This window comes from Glandiceps talaboti, chromosome 18 (assembly GCF_964340395.1).
Source record: "Glandiceps talaboti chromosome 18, keGlaTala1.1, whole genome shotgun sequence".
Taxonomy (NCBI): domain Eukaryota; kingdom Metazoa; phylum Hemichordata; class Enteropneusta; family Spengelidae; genus Glandiceps; species Glandiceps talaboti.
In genome coordinates this window covers 15,249,336-15,262,533 of record NC_135566.1, presented here as the reverse complement: position 1 = coordinate 15,262,533, position 13,198 = coordinate 15,249,336, and the positions used below count along the sequence as shown (strand labels likewise).

General features: G+C 34.7%; 1 protein-coding gene across 1 annotated transcript; it reads left to right on the top strand.

The window, feature by feature from the left end:
* Window positions 1–1,035: 1,035 nt before the first annotated feature.
* On the top strand, window positions 1,036–12,720 carry LOC144449734 (atrial natriuretic peptide receptor 1-like). The gene is made up of 15 exons (XM_078140311.1): window positions 1,036–1,082; window positions 1,577–1,670; window positions 1,905–2,096; window positions 3,229–3,333; window positions 3,434–3,505; window positions 4,212–4,374; window positions 4,886–5,035; window positions 5,233–5,419; window positions 6,136–6,276; window positions 6,943–7,066; window positions 8,218–8,286; window positions 9,472–9,745; window positions 11,597–11,688; window positions 12,093–12,166; window positions 12,666–12,720. Exons 1-15 carry the CDS (start codon window positions 1,036–1,038, stop codon window positions 12,718–12,720), a joined length of 1,839 nt encoding a protein of 612 aa, XP_077996437.1.
* The last annotated feature ends 478 nt before the right edge of the window (window positions 12,721–13,198 follow it).

Below are 13,198 nucleotides of genomic sequence, written 5' to 3'. Positions count from 1 at the left end.
AAAGTTTGAAAAAGTTGGTATTTATTGACGTTAATGCTTTTAGTCTTGAGATGGAAGGTTCAATGATGTACTTTTGCTGTTGATGTTAATGTAATTTCATAGTCGTTACAACAATGTATACATTATATATATATAGCTCGGTCATAATATACATTTATATATATAGCGCGGTCATAAAGAGGCAAACCGCATTCGCGCGTACGCACGCACATGCATATATGCACACACACACACACACACACACACACACACACACACATATATATATGTATGTATATATATACACACACATATAATTCCTACAAGTTCTACAAGAGTTATATATACTGCTACGTGATAATGAACTATGATTCATTATAGTTATGATATAACTATAAATTGTCTTTTTAGGCATTATAGTTGAAAGAATTGTTACAGTAGCATAATTATATTTGCTATATCTTGTTTTTCCATCTTTCGACAGAAAAGAACCTGGTTATTATCATAAGTATTGTTGCTATTGTCCTGTGCATTTGTATAGCGACTGTTCTGATTCTGTGGTATAGGTATGTATTTGTTAGCAATAACATATTACATAAAGTAACCAATTAGGATGAAACATTCAAAATGAACTCACGTCTTAAAGAATGTCATTTCTCTCTTTAAATTAGTGAGTTAAAAGTTACTGTGTGACTTAATACCCATGGCTCAAAACAACCCAAGGGACACTTTGCAGACACAAAGCAAAGGAGTTGTTTTATTTGAGATTTCGCAATATGTCAAATGAGTTTTTGTCATTATTTTTGGTACAAAGAAATATGTCCTCCGACAGCTATACATTGCGTCTGGAAGATATTATCTATTAGCATGCAGGATATTATCGAGGCAGGTTTTGATATGCCGTAATCCGACCAATTAAATTACATTCATATTTAACAGCCACAGGCTAGAAAATAACGAAAAGATAGGTCCCTTGTTTTAATGATGTAACGTCATTCTCAATACGTTATATAAAGCAATTTGTGACTTTCTTTTAAACCAGTTTTACCTAAAGTTATGGCAGACTTATCCACGTCAGGATTTGTACTTACATGTAATGTAAAGTAAAAGTCACAAATTGTCTTTCCACAGATTTTAGTCTTGGCATTCACAACCTGTAATTGTTAACCACGATAACATATATACATACATGGCCATTAAGATAACATTGTTACCAAAGGGGTGATTTGAATTACGTTATTGTACATCGTTATGTGTGTAAAAGTCCGAATAGAACAATCCACTCCTGTTTCTGTGTAGAAGTATATGGAAAACGAAACTAGGGTAATTAATTTGGTCACCATCTAAGTGGCACTATTGCATTGCCGGCACTAATGTGATTGTGAGTATTCTAGACCTAGCAAAGGTCATACTTTGAGAGTTTGATGCCATAGGGTTCAAACACGACTTTTAGGCCGTCTTTACATTTTACTATAGTATCAATATTATTATTATTAGAATTACTTTTTGGGAAAAAATGTGCGTTATTGAGGGATAGTTGTCCATAAAATATACAATAATTTGTGTTCGAACTTGTTATATCTATTGTTCTGTACAGGAGAAAGAAACTGGAAGAGGAACTTGCCAGTATGATGTGGAAAGTTAATTACATCGACATTGTATTCGACAAGACTCGTAAAATGGATAGCTTTGTATGTTTCTATTGATTCGAAAGCAGTGCCAATTCTACCCTTTTACAGTAACTTTTTTAGTGTGCCATTCATATAGTATTTTTTTGATTTACGATAGGTATGCAATGAAGTGTATGTATGTATGTATGTATGTATGTATGTATGTATGTATGTATGTATGTATGTATGTATGTTAATTCCACATTCACCCCGATATGGATTTACGAGTGTTTAGCATCGTTTTCCTTATTCCAGGCAAGTGGTTTAAGCATAAGAAGCATTCGTAGTTCACATGCTGGATTTCGATCTTCCAGTCAGAATCTTAGTCTCGATCAAGAACAGATATTTACCAAAGTCGGAGCGTACAGGGAAAGTATCGTGGCAATCAAACACCTACCGATAGACACAGTGACCATGACACGTACTGATTTACTTGAAATGAAAATGGTAAGTACCTTCTGACGACTATACATTTATGAGTTTGATAGTACAGTGCTAAAAGGGTAGTTTTGAAATTAGTTCCGATTTATGACTCTGTTGTTCGTTATTTTGCCGAGGTTCACGAGCACTATAAACTATTTTTTCGTTAGTTCACAAGCAATAAACAGACAATATGGGTGGACAAACTGAACAATTGCGCAAGGGTTTCTGTAATTTGCCCTCTTAAAAGGGATCATAATGAATGTACAAAAATACTTCAACAACGAGGTCCACGGTTAACGAGCCAGAGAGATTGGATAACATGGGAGTCGAGCCTTGTCGTAAACCCCTAGATCAATCTTCAGAAAATGAAACCATGAAATTGACTCTCTCTGTGTGTATCAAAGGTACAACAAAACAATTATTAATCATACAGTTGTAATAATTTTCGATACTAAATCATGGAAAAGTTTGAAGTTGTCTTGGAAATGAATACACCTTCAAATTGTCAAAAAATATTGGAGACATTTTTAACGTTACAGAAGAAGTCCATCCAAACGTATTTTTATGCCTTTCTAGCATTCATTTGGAACTATAGGAGACTTTATTCAATATGTATGTGGTGTTTGTCAAATACAATAGAACGTATTAAAGTTGTTAGCTTTGGAGTTGGGCGAGATAGGTAATGTTGAGTTGAAGTGAACTCTGCCATTTTACCGCAAATAATGTGGGGGAAAGTGACGTCATACCCTCCTAATTTCAAGGTGTTCAGTACTGTTTGAAAACATGCCGTCGTTCAAATAATACTACGGTTCGTTTGTCTCAAATTCAAAGAGTTACGCGTTAAGCATAATCACAGCGTGTCTCTTGTTTTGCAAACATTTCGTTTCCTTGAAAAAATAATCTAATACGATAGATGGTATGAATCAATAGTCAACATCTTATCAATGGGGATGGGGTTGACTTCCACCTGTAGTGACTAATGCACATAGCTTAATAACGCCTATAGTTATATAAAATGTATAAGGTATATAAGAAGTAATATTCATTACATTCCTAAATAATTAAAATAACGCAAGCACAAACATTTAAAAAATGGATTTTTTCTTATACATCAATAGATTTATTAAAAAAATTATCCTTTCTTTCTGTTTCTCAGATGCGTGAGATGAGTCACTCAAACATTAATCCATTCATCGGATTTTGTCCAGATCCACCAAATATTTGCATTTTGTCACAATACTGTTCCAAGGGTAGTCTACAGGTAAACGTCCTTTGCTGAATATGTTTTCTGTCGTCTGTGTCTATGAAATTTTTATGCAAATATTCATCGTGTAATTTACATTGTTGTATTTGATTTTCAGGACATTTTGGAAAATGATGATATCAAACTTGATTGGTTGTTTAAGACGTCACTGCTTTTCGATATTATTAAGGTGGGTAGCCTGCTGTTTGCGATTTGAGTGTGAGTGAGTGAGTGAGTGAGTGAGTGAGTGAGTGAATGAGTGAGGGTGTGTGTGTGTGTGTGTGTGTGTGTGTGTGTGTGTGTTATGTCTGAGTGAGTGAGTGAGTGAGTGAGTGAGTGAGTGAGTGAGTGAGTGAGTGAGTGAGTGAGTGAGTAACTGAGTGAGTGGGTGTGTATGTGTGTGTGTGTATGTATGTATGTATGTATGTATGTATGTATGTATGTATGTATGTATGTATGTATGTATGTATGTGTTTGCGCGCGCGCGCGCGTGTGCGTATGCATGTATGTATGCACGTATGTATGTATGTATGTATGCATGTATGTATGTATGTATGTATGTATGTATGTATGTATGTATGTATGTATGTATGTATGTATGTATTGTCAAGAATATCCATAGCCATTCCAACCATTATATTTCTCTATGAGGTATTTCAGTAGGTGGAATGACAACCTGTGACATTTGGTTCTTTATGAACAGAGAGCTTTTTTTGTAAATGTATTCATTTCCTTTCATGAACCTACAATAAAAATAAGTTTAAAAAAGAAAAAGCGAAAAAAGAACATCCACATATGGCTATTGCATTTGTTGTACACATAATTTCAATACTAAAGATCCAGTGGTATATTTAAGTGCAAAGTTAACTGTGATATGTTAATCTCGTCATGTACAGGGCATGGAATATCTGCATAGATCGGCATTAACGTGTCATGGTCTGCTCAAATCTTCAAACTGTGTAATTGACAGTCGATGGGTATTAAAAATTACCGATTATGGATTGAATCGTTTCAAACAAAACGATCAGAAGGACAGAGGAGAATATGCACATTTTTCACGTAAGTGTAAAATTTCCGACGTCATGTCAATGTATCTCTTATCATGTCATGGAGTTCAATGTATGTAGTTATTAAGTGAGCTTGACTTTCAAAACTTCTGGTTGTCTCTGACTTTAATGTAAGTACATTTAAAACCACATCGTTGGATTTGAAACATGCGTCTAGTTTATTCCATACATCCATCGTGATAGACGTGTCAAAACTGCACACAATTCCGACTGACTCTGTGGGTAGGAATTGAATTTGATCTATCGATCTTTAGGCTTACTGTACTTTAATGTGTTAACCATGCTGTGGAAGATAGATTCTTGCCAATGGAGAGGTCTAATTTATTTTTCATGAACGTTATAAAAGATCAAGTTCATACCAAATCATGTTTTTTTCATTTGGATTTATCACCTACTTTAGTTTTATTCTGGTTGTCAATATTCTTATACTTTTTGTTAATCAACCATCAGTCGTTTCCTTTAAAATAAAAGATAGCGAAAACACAATGTTCTTTTAACTGAAGGTATGTTATGGACGGCGCCAGAGTTATTGCGATCCTCAGAGTCACCTTTGATTGGAACTCAGAAAGGAGACGTTTACAGTTTTGCTATCATTATCAAAGAAATACTCACAAGAAACGGTGCATTCAATACAGATCAAATGTCGCCGAAAGGTAATAAAAGATTACGTTTGTTTTTCACCCTTTGTCCAATCGGAAGAACTCTGAGAAAGATGTGTCCACACGTACCAAAAAAACACCATAATTTGTATACATGTTTTGTACTTTGGGATGTCTTAGAGTAAATTGATGAAAGGAAACCGAAACTGAGAAGCTAGTAGTAATTTTGTTGCTTTGTCTTATAATTGCAGAAATAACTGACTTGGTTCGAAAGGGTGGTTCTAAACCATTCCGACCAACAATACAGAGTGAATGGTCAGGGCACACCGAGCAGGCTAGGGTATCCAGTTTAATGGAACGGTGTTGGGATGAAGATCCAAGCACGCGGCCAACCTTTCCAGACATTAGGAGGAGATTAGTTATAATAACCAATAAAAAGTAAGTCAGTGTATCTAAAGTTTTATGGGCCACCGTGATAAAAAATTACAGTATGTATGAAAAATAATACTTGCAATTGGGATACGCGTACCTTTTTAAAAAAATACACGTCAAGATATCCTTTTTCATGAAACATGTATTATGGATTAATTCTACATGAACTGCTCACAGCAACATACTGAAAATTTGATGGTCTTGTTAAAGCATAATGTTGACATATAAATCTTTCATCCATCCGTTCGTTCATTGGTCATATGAATCTCTATATGTCTCAGATATGCTAAATAAGTTGCGCTATTTGGTTATTATTTTATCTTTATCGCTTTTGTTATCTTTATTTTTGTAAAACAGTTTAGAAACAGTGACCTTATCGAGAGAATAGAAATGATCAAATGTGGATAGCGTACGTCATGTTTACAAGAACTATTGCTTCTCAGATATAAGGAAAATGAAAACACATTTAAAACAATGATAATATAAACCATCATATCAACTTTGATTTGGAGCTCTTGGTACAGAGGGTGGTCTAAATATCATAAATAGAAATACCTGTTACTTTAATTTATTTCTCTTTATTTTGATACTGAGTCATGTCATTGGTTGTTTGAGCATATTGATAGTTTAAGTGTTGTATTTAGTGGACAGGATAGCTAATACTTCACCAATTGTTTCAAGAATAGCTAACGCTAATGTCTCAATTTACACATTGATTTCAGGAGTATAAACATAATGGATAACATGTTAAAAATGATGGAGAAGTATGCAAACAACTTAGAAGAAATTGTAGGAGAAAGAACGAAACAGTTACTGGAGGAAAAGAAGAAAACTGATAGACTTTTATACAGCATGTTGCCGAAGTAAGTTGCTGTGAAGACTAGCAAAGTTTTCACTTTTTTTACCACAATATATAAAATAATTGAAATGAAATCTCATTAAGAGTTTGTTCAGTTATTGTTATTTTCTTGGTTTTGACTCATCTATGTTTGTGTGATATGTGCTTGGTAGCTTGGTGCGGCTAATTTGTTCCATGTGTCATGTCGATAGCTAAGTTATGCGTTGGTTGCGTTTATTCTATGCCTAGTGCTCGAAACATTGTGGAATAAAGACATTCAATTAAATTAATGGCATCTGGTCATTCGTTCTCTTAACTTTACTAATCAACCCAGATACCATCCCTCCCATCCCTTCAAGTCGGCATATCCTGGTCCTCCTACCCACTTCTTTATTCTATACCATAACACAGGTACAATTAATTTGCTGATATGAAGAATTTCAAGATATGCATTCAGGTTCACAGTAGTTTATGTTGTTAACATTTCATGAATACCAAACCTATTTATGAAATGTAAACCTCTGTGAAGTATGTGCAGGTGATCAGTACTGTAACTGAACCTAGCAAGTTTCAGTCACCGTTGATCACTTGAATACTCCACAACTCTATAATGTTCTAGTCGTTGCATCGTGAAATACAAGGTACCCAGTGAATTAAAATAATATTAATATATGCTATATGTTTGTTTTAGGAGCGTTGCAGACAGACTAAAAAGTGGACAGCGAGTTGATCCGGAAACATACGATCATGTTACAATATTCTTCTCAGATATAGTAGGCTTTACTCAACTCTGTTCAGAGAGTGGACCTTTGCAGGTACAATGCCTTCGGTGATCTAATCTCTGTTTTTAGTTATCTTATCCTATCTTATCTTGAGTCATAGTTACATGTATGATCATCTTACTGTAATTGAAAATCCCTGTCTTCGTGTGTCTTATCTTAAGATAAGATAAAATAAGATAATTATGTATGCAAGCCTTGCTTTTCGGGATTTGCTGTATAATCCTGAGGATAGATTTATGTGTATGGATTGGGTGGTATACTAATTACTCGTAGTCTCAGTCTCTGAGATCTTGTTCAGACTTTGACGTTTTATATTTGTTCTGCTACTGTGTGACACCGCAAACCCAATCCCAGTTAAAATCAAGAAGAGAAATGAGGGAACACTATGCATTGATATTTATTCGAGAATGTTCGCGACATTATTCGTCAAAATTTGTGCTAAACCTGCATTAACTGCTACTTGGACATTTTAAATAAAAATTAAAATCAAAATTAAAATTAACAAAAGATATATTCACTAAAAATTAGTCAATTACTTATAAAAGACACTGTATGTTAATATTATCTGAAGATAGTGCAGTGGCAAGTTTAAATCTCTAAGGAAGACTAGGTTTTGAATCTGTCACCATGCTAAAACTGTACTAGAGTATAATTTTTCGATCAGACACAATATATTCACTGAAAATTGTTAAAATATCAATGGTACATGTTAATCAGTGGCCGATATTATCCATAAGCAGTACAGAAACAGGTTGAAATCGTGATTGCTGTTAAGGGAGCTGATTTTAGGGTGCGGACCCAAAAATCAAATTGATTTAGCTTGTATACAGATACAAATACGTTCACACAACAATTGATGCAGTACTGTTAACGGAGTGCGATATTATGAGTAAGTTTTTGTACCTAACAAAACATTTTCAAAAAGAAACGTTTCCATCGCAACAAGTCTAGCCTTAGTAATATTACGGGGAAAAAAACATATTGCTGATTTTCTTGGCAACAAGGCATTCAACAACCAAATTTACTATAATTATTTCAAAGGATCGGGAACAAGCTTTCATTTGGGAAATTTTGAGTTAATCGCGGTACTTTGATTATCAAACACAGTGGCCCTCGGGGAGTAGTCTTTCCTAATCGTAATCTTCATCGTAATCTCAATCTTCTTTACGTTGTTTTGATTTCAGGTCGTTGACTTTCTAAATGATCTGTATAGCATGTTCGATGGTACAATAATGAACTTCGATGTATATAAGGTAAAAAAAACTATTATATACCACAATCTGAAGAAATGCTCTTATTTAGCTTTAGAACATTCTTTAGGTAGGCAATTTATAGAAACTGAAGATGCTCGATCCATTTAATATTCGTTCATACATAAATTAGACCACATAACTCTCATATCATCTTTCTAAAATAATACAGGTGTGATTGAAATGGTAAGGACGTGCTGGTAGGATTCATGCAAATAGTACATAAGCTTTTAGACTGACATCAGTCCTTTGGGAGATTGTGGTTTAAGGGTTATATTCTTCGAACGTTTTTAGTTGTTTTTTTTTACACTTTTAAAAAAAAAAAATCTTTCACGTTAAGAATGAAAAAAGGCCTAGAGACTTGAACGAATTTAATCGACTTCTTACAAATTGGCTAATCGGATTCCTAATCTATTCTAACTACTTATGATATTGCACAGAACATAACGTAGAATCTTGTTATTAATTCTTTTAGGAAAGACATGGATCGACCCTGGAATTCACTCCTTTTTGAAAAAAATAGTCTGAATCTAGTTGTAATGAGATCGTGTCTACTGTAAACGCTAACACATTAGCAATAAGCCCATTAACTTAGACTGAACTTTTGCACAGATGATCTTTCATCATACTATTAGCAAATATGTCTATGTTTGTCTGCGCACAGCAGAGATGTACAGAAATACAGAGATTACTCCTTTGTGTGTGAGTCTCATTCTGGATGCTACATTACAACAAACTAGACTACTAGTAAATAAGAACAACCTTGGATGATTCACGTTCAGTAGCCGATTTAGGTTTATTTCTTCTAAGGTAATAACTGAGAACGCTTTAAATAACTGACTGCTACCGCCTGTCAAAGTTTCTATTTGTATTTTGCCCGTTTTTGTTAACTTGGGTAGTGGGAATGGGTAGTGGTTGACAGGATTTTAGTTGCCTTTACCGGTATTCATATTTTACATGGATTATGCCACATGGTAGTAAAATATTGGAACAAAATGTGTTTGCCTTTGATGTACACGTGTATATATTTGTAAAATGGGTTATGTGCAAATGTGCAGTTGTCTACAGCCGTGCACTATTGAAAACAGTAAACGAAACTGTGTCACAAATATTCTTATGTAGATTGTTTGGAATGCTAAATCAAAACTTAGTTACTATCATAAGATATTATCACTTTGTGATCAAAAGGTTGAAACGATAGGAGACGCGTACATGGTGGTTTCTGGTCTGCCTCAACGAAATGGTAAACGCCACGCAGGTGAAATAGCCAACATGGCGTTACATTTACTCAGTGAAGTCACCACATTTAAAATACGACACTTGCCAGAAAGACAGTTACAACTTCGTATTGGTATTCACTCTGGTGGCTGCGTTGCTGGGATAGTTGGACTTACTATGCCACGATATTGTCTCTTTGGTGATACTGTCAATATGGCCTCAAGGATGGAATCTAATGGACAAGGTAAATGCAAATTTTCTGAAGACACAAACTATCGAATAAGGTTTATTACTCGTATATATTTAGTAAACATCAAGTACTGTTTTTGATGCCTGTTAGTTGTTAGCCAACTATAGCATAAAATGAAGTATCATATATCCAAAAAATATTGGCGATGAAATTCTGCATACTATTTCTAACCACCACAAGGCATGAGTTCGTGAGATTTTATTGCAACGTTGGTTCTTGTTATTCCTGATCTCTTCAATGGATCCCATTATCGATACCCTAACAACGACACGCATACGACACTGTGATCATATCACTGCATTGGTAACTTTTCAGTTCGTCACGTTTAACTGTGGACACCTAGGTCCTAACAAACCTTAATTTGATATCAAAAAATAAGAAAAAAGATAGTGATACACAATGTGTGTCGCACAACACAATGGACATGAAAAGTATTCATAGTTATAGCAGAACTGAGCTCATATGATCTGTCAACCTCGTTGTGTCAAAGGGCAGCTGAAAGAAACATCACTGATCCACTCTCAAATGTACACTGATGTCCGCTATGAACTTTTCGATGGTATAGATGAATGATACACATGTTGACGATCAAGTAAAGAAGCAAAACAAAGATAACCATACAATGGCTGTCTTTATTTTCCATATACTTGTCTCATACACCGAAGGATATACATCTCGGAGAGTTCGACTAATCGAATATCCACAACCATCAACCTATGTACAAGTGTTACGATTTGAAATATTACATATACAGAATATACAGAAACATTAAAATATATTAGCTGTTTCTAGCCGTCTTTGTACTCATTTATAGCAGAGCATAGCGATATAAATCGAAACAGTTACACGGTATACCTTCGCCATTATGTTGCGGTGTTGGATAGAGAGGTCTTTACCTTCAGGTTATTTCAGTGTATTCTCAAAGGACTTTCACCAACTAACAGAAAACGTAATGAACCTAATGAATAGTCATTTCCCATTACTATGCTTACATCACGTACGCCTATATTAAAAACATGATATGTGGTAAAATTGATCATGGAAAATTAACGGGATACGTAGGATCTCCATGTACTGTTCTGTAGCTACTTCCATTTGAAGTCACGATTCCTCGACTCTATTGTAAAAGACAATTTCTGATTCTAATAGGGAAACCATGCCATTCGTACTTCATTGCAGCGTCGGAGACAACAATATTAAGTTTGTCTCTAGTATTATTTTTAAGGTTTAGTGGTGAACAACAATGGCTTGAATGTTTTACAACCGGTAACAGTCAAGTAAAGCGATTGTACTGCTTGTCACAATCGTTCATAGCATCCATATCAAGTGTAAAAGTATACTGTTACATATATTTAAATCATCAGCCCAGGTTGTGGTGTCCCTAACGTCAAGTGACACAACTGTAATTATCTATTGTTCTAAGGGAAACCAAGACATCTTACGACATTATGTTTACTCTCTAGGCAATTTACGAGTAACTTGTGCTTTGTACCAGTAACGTTGTTTACACATTGATTACATTACAGTAAGAGACACCACATACTGGGCTAATGATTAAAGCAAATGTAACACTATACTTTTACACTTGATATGGATGGTATAAACAACAGTGACAAACAGTTTAGTTATCTGTTACCCGTTGTATTACGACAAGACCAAATTCTCGATTAGGAAGCTTTCAATAATGGGGTGGGGGGAGAGCAAATCTTGATTTCCCCAGGCTCCCCCTTTTAATTACGTAAAGCTCCTTTATATATTCAAAAAAGTTAAGTCAACTCCATCAAGTATATAGTCAAATGTATAAATGTAATGTTAGATAGGCTAATTAAATTTCATTATTCACAGCGCTCCGTATACATATCAGTGATATGACCCGAACTGCTTTAGATGATATAGGAGGTTATAAAACATGCAAACGTGGATGCATAAGCGTGAAGGTATGTAGGTCGTGTGTACCTTGCTGTCACTATCTTCGTACCCAAATATAGGCAAAACATAGTCTTTAAGTATTACTCACATGCCTACGGGAAGGTCGCCTTCCGATCACCACATATCCTCAACTAGAAATGATCACACTCTCTTTTGTATTGATCTGCACAGCCAATGCATGTTTATCCCTCCGAATGGACATGGGATACTTCTTTGGACATGTTGTGCGTCAGTCAAATGTTGTCCACAAAGACATATTTTTCTATCTTTGTCGATATATGAAACATGTATCATTTGCAGTTGATTGTAGTTATTCTACGTGAAGAGTGGCTATAAATTGTTTCTTGTAAACTTTCGTTCATTTGGCGTTCATTGTATCAGTATTTCTGTGATGATATACATCTTGTTTCAGGGAAAGGGACTTCTGTGTACGTTTTGGTTAGAAGGAAAGGATGATTTTTCGAAACCCCTCCCGAAATATGCACGGTAAGAAGACAAATCTTTAACACAAACACACACACACACACACACACTCACTCACGCGTGCACACACCCACGCATACATACATACATACATACATACATACATACATACATACATACATACATACATACATACATACATACATACATACAGACAGACATTCAGACATACATACATACATACATACATACATACATACACACATACATACATACATACACACATACACACATACATACATACATACATACATACATACACACACACATACATACATACATACATACATACATACATACATACATACATAAGACAAATATTTTACATCAATAATGTATCTTACAAAGCATTGTATCTTAGTTATAACCACACAGAAAATGATATTTCATTTTAAGCAATATACGACTTTAATGCACGCAATTACAAATAAGGTAAGTATTAACATTGACATTAAACGATTGAAATTTTGATAATCTTGGCCTGTTTCTTTTGTTTTTTTAGGGATGAACACAGAGACAGCGCATTTTGTGAGTCTGAAGAATACGTTGTCAGCTAGTAACTGAGTGTAATGAAATCTATAACACGCAATCACAATCGACATGGGGAACACAGGGTCTCTTTATAATTATGTCTGTGAGTCCAGGTAGAAACCATCTCGCAATGGAGGCGTGATAACAAGAGAAATTGTTACCCAAAACTAACGTCATTGATGATATTTCATTTTACATCAATCTTATTATAAAGATTAAGGTCCACAGAAACTCTCCGATCACTGTTTATCATCTAACTATGTAATATGCTATCATAAAAAACTATTTTTGTATGAGTTTTATTTTACGAGTTCCTTTTGATTATATAGTACAAATGACTTTTAATCGGCTTACCATATTCGGCTTTTGTGATAAGCTTGCAAGAAAAGATCATTGCAACTGTTGTCCATTGTGTTATGATTGATGCAAATTATATTGCATAATTCATTGGGGAAAAGCCTTCATTTCTTATTACATGTTTTTCTTTGTGAAAAAGGACTTTGC